Source organism: Lathyrus oleraceus, chromosome 4 (genome assembly GCF_024323335.1).
Source record: "Lathyrus oleraceus cultivar Zhongwan6 chromosome 4, CAAS_Psat_ZW6_1.0, whole genome shotgun sequence".
NCBI classification, from domain to species: domain Eukaryota; kingdom Viridiplantae; phylum Streptophyta; class Magnoliopsida; order Fabales; family Fabaceae; genus Lathyrus; species Lathyrus oleraceus.
The window spans coordinates 441,330,585-441,334,791 of NC_066582.1; the positions used below are offsets into that span (position 1 = coordinate 441,330,585).

Sequence of the window (4,207 nt, forward strand, 5' to 3'; positions counted from 1 at the left end):
GTGGCCAGGAATAAAGAAGGAAATCACACAGTTTGTTTATTCTTGTTTGATTTCTCAGAAGTCTAAGGTGGAACATCAAAAGTCGTCTGGACTAATGCAGCCATTAGAGATTCCTGAATGGAAGTGAGACAACATCTCAATGGACTTTGTGACCAGTTTGCCAAATACCCCGAGGGGAAGTGATACTATTTGGGTGATTATTGACAGGCTAACTAAATCGGCTCACTTCATACTGATTAAGATTAGTTTCTCATTGCAAAGGTTGGTTGAGATCTATATTAATAATATTGTGAAGTTGCATGGCATCCCTTCATGTATAGTTTCCGATAGAGACACGAGGTTTACATCCAGATTTTGGGGGAGTTTATAGGAAGCTTTGGGTACTAGGCTGAGGTTGAGTTATGCTTATCTCCCTTAGACAGACGGACAGACTGAGAGGACCATTCAGTCTCTTGAGGACTTATTGAGGGCATGTGTTTTGGAATGAGGAGGTGTTTGGGACAGCTATCTACCATTGATCGAGTTCACATATAATAACAACTATCATTCTAGCATTGGTATGGCTCCATTAGAGGCATTATATGGCAGAAGGTGCAGGAATCCTCTATGTTGGTACGAATCTGGAGAGAGTGTTATACTCGGACCTGAAATCATTCAACAGACTACCGAGAAACTTAAAATTATTCAAGAGAAGATGAAGGCATCACAGAGCTGGAAGAAGAGATATCATGATAAGCGAAGGAAGGATCTAGAGTTCCAAGAAGGTGATCATGTTTTTATGAGAGTCACTTCTGTGACCGGTGTGGGTCGTGCTCTGAAGTCTAAGAAGTTGACTCATTGCTTCATTGGACCCTATCAGATTACCCAGAAGATTGAAGTTGTTGCTTACCGTGTGGCCCTACCCCCATCTCTTTCGAATATGTATGATGTGTTCCATGTGTCACAACTTCAAAATTCTATTCATGATCCATCTCACGTGATACAAATGAATGATGTACAAGTTCGGGATAATCTGACGGTTGAAGCGTCACATATTCGGGTCGAGGATAGTGAAGTGAAGTAACTATGCGGTAAAGAAATTATTCTTGTGAAGGTTGTTTGGGGAGGACCTGCTGAAGGTAACATGACTTGGGAGCTAGAGAGCCTGATGAATGAATCTTATCTTGAGTTGTTTTCGCCAGTGTTGCACCCCAAAATTTGCCCTCTATTTTTAACTCTAACCAATTTTTTGTTTCACATTCATTTGCATCATCTTCGTAGCATAACATTTTTTTCTGTCTTAATATTAGCCGGAATAATTTCTCGGAATTTACAAACAGACTGGTCAAATTAACTTTTTAACTGTGCCTAAAATTAGTCAACGAAAAAATGTCAAGTTTAAGTTTGCAAATATCGGTAACATTAATCTGCGGTTCACGTGGTTTAATTTGACATGCTAAAAATATTTTTACGACTATTTTTGGTCATATGTTGATCAGTCTGAGCGGTTTAAACGGTCATAATTTTTATTTCAAAATCCGACCAAACGCTGTATTTTTCCGAGTCATTTATTTCGCGCTGATTATTTTGACGTGTTCATTTTATTTTTTCGAGCATTTTGGTGCCCGACTTTTATTTTTTTTGAGTCTATTTATTTTTATATTGGGTCTAGAATAAATAAATAGGTTAATTAGTTTTTATTTTAATTTTAACTATTTTAATTATTTAACTTTATTCAGTTTTTAATTTAATATTGGGTCTAGAATAAATAAATAGGTTAATTAGTTTTTATTTTAATTTTAACTATTTTAATTATTTAACTTTATTCAATTTTTAATTTAATATTGGGTTTCAAAATAAACTTAGGCCCATTATCATTAACCTAATTTGTTCCTATATATATTTACTAGCATGACTGATAGAAGAAGGCCGGAAAGACAGAACAAAAAAGAGAAACTGAGAGTGGCTGATCTATACTATCGTACACACAGTTTGGTAATAGTTTATATATGATATATACTTTATCTATTTTGTTGATATATTTGATTATGTTTTCGGATCGGATCGTGTCAATACGCCGTTTTCACATATACGTGTATGAGGCGTGACATTTGTGTTATCCGATCCAGTTGCGATGATCGCAATTTTGCGCTAGCAACGCCGTTGTTTTTTTTAATTCATTTTTTTTTATATATATACATATATTTAGATCTGCACATTTTTTTTCATAACTAACTACCCTGATTTTTCCTAAACCCTGACAATTTCGCCACAAACTCTAAATTTCAAACCTAAAATTTTAACCGTGTTGTTTCCTCTAAACCATAAACCTTTTCTTAAACCTTAACAAACCTTATTATTATTTCCTATTTTCGTTCATATTTATGTTATTCATACACTGTAACTGCTTCGTCCTTGTAATATTTTAAGTTTTAACTTGTAATATTTTCAGTTTTACTTTTCGCCATCTTTATTATGTAACTGCACCAAAGCGTTGTAATAATTAGGGCTTTATTTTCTGCCATTGATTTTCTGCCATTTTATTTTTCTGCCATTTATTTTTCTGCCATTTAAATTCCTGCCATTGATCCTATATTAACTGCGTGGTTTAGTAATGTAGGGCGTGAAAACCTACTAAATTAATTATTTAATATTTTTCTATAACCTTTATTTTTTTTTGTAAATAAATAATAAATACTAACTATTTTAATAACTTTTTTTTTATTACTTGCTTATAATAATAAATCCTTATATATTTTGTAAATAAAATCTAATTGACCATTTTTCTAATTGAATAATAATAATAAACCTATTAATCTAATAATTTGATATTTCCTATAATCTTTATTTATTTTGTAAATAACTAACTTAATATTTTTCATATAACTCTTTTATTTTATAATTTGTACATTAATGTATTTTAAATTCTTTTATTATTACTAATTTATTTTAAACTCATATTTTTCTAATAACTTCTAAAAAAATCTAACTTGTTTAACCTAAAATAATTTCTTTTAAAATTCTAACCTTTTTATTATCACTTTATTATTATTGTTATTTTATTATTGCTTTATTACCATTGTTTATTTATTATTTTATTATTATTTGTTTTTATCTATTCTATTTTTGCTTCATTATTTTCCTTATTTTAATTTTGTTTTATTTATAATATTAGGAACAAATGTATAGGTTGTAAATTTATTCTTTCTTGCCTGATTATTATGTATCTGTCCCATAGCCATGTAATAGTTTAGGAATTTATTTTTCTTGCTTTTGTTTTTGTAAATATTTATTGCGTGGTTAGTAATTTAGGGAGTGCAAAAAACTAAATGTAAATAATTGAACTTAGAAAATTAAATTCAAGACAAATATCTGAAAAATAACACTCACACACGTAAGTCGATCTTTGATCACCATCTGTACTTCCTAGGGTATTCCTATTGGTTGCCTTCTTTAAATGGTCAAGTCCCTCGAAAATAGGGGTGTCTTAAGCAAAGTCCCTTCAAACAGAAAAATCATCAAGTCCCTATAAACTTAAAAGATCAAGTCCCTACGAGGTTGCCTACGATATAATGATCTTGTCCCTTCGGTAAATATGATGATAGTCCCTACGAGTTGTTAAAGACACCCCTTATGTTGCCTTCATTGACCATATGATGACCCTACGCCCGTCCCTTAAACACATCCAAGGTAATGACTACCTATTCCTTAATAATAGGGACAGTCTTACCATTGAAATAATATACGAGAACACGAAAGACTTAATCTAGGGTAGGTATCTCATAGTTACTTGCTCATACTTTTCAAAATTACTTTTACACCTCACAATTTCTAAAACTAGGCTTTGTATACACCCATACGAGGGTCATTACAAAGTACTTAAAGAAATTTTTCTAATCACACACTACACTCTTGCAAACAAACAAAGTGAGCTAAGTAACTAAGAGCCCATGGATAACCATGGATATAAAGGGTGCTAATACCTTCCCTTTGTATAACCTATCCCCCGAACTCAAAATCTTTTTAAGGTCTTTCCTGTTCTTTTATGTCCTTTCCTTTTGGATAAAATAAAAGTCGGTGGCGACTCTTGCTATCTGCAACATTTAACTAAAGTCAAATCTCCCACCGTGTTACAGAACTGGCGACTCCACTGGGGATTTGATAAAAGAGGGGTACCCTTAGGAATTAGATCACTTTAAAATTGTTTGCCTAGTTTGCTTTATACTTA

The 4,207-nt window shown here is 32.1% G+C and overlaps 1 protein-coding gene across 1 annotated transcript; it reads left to right on the forward strand.

The window, feature by feature from the left end:
* Positions 1–559: 559 nt before the first annotated feature.
* LOC127137899 (uncharacterized) lies at positions 560–1,063 on the forward strand. The gene has a single exon (XM_051064306.1). It carries the CDS (start codon positions 560–562, stop codon positions 1,061–1,063), a length of 504 nt encoding a protein of 167 aa, XP_050920263.1.
* Positions 1,064–4,207: the final 3,144 nt, after the last annotated feature.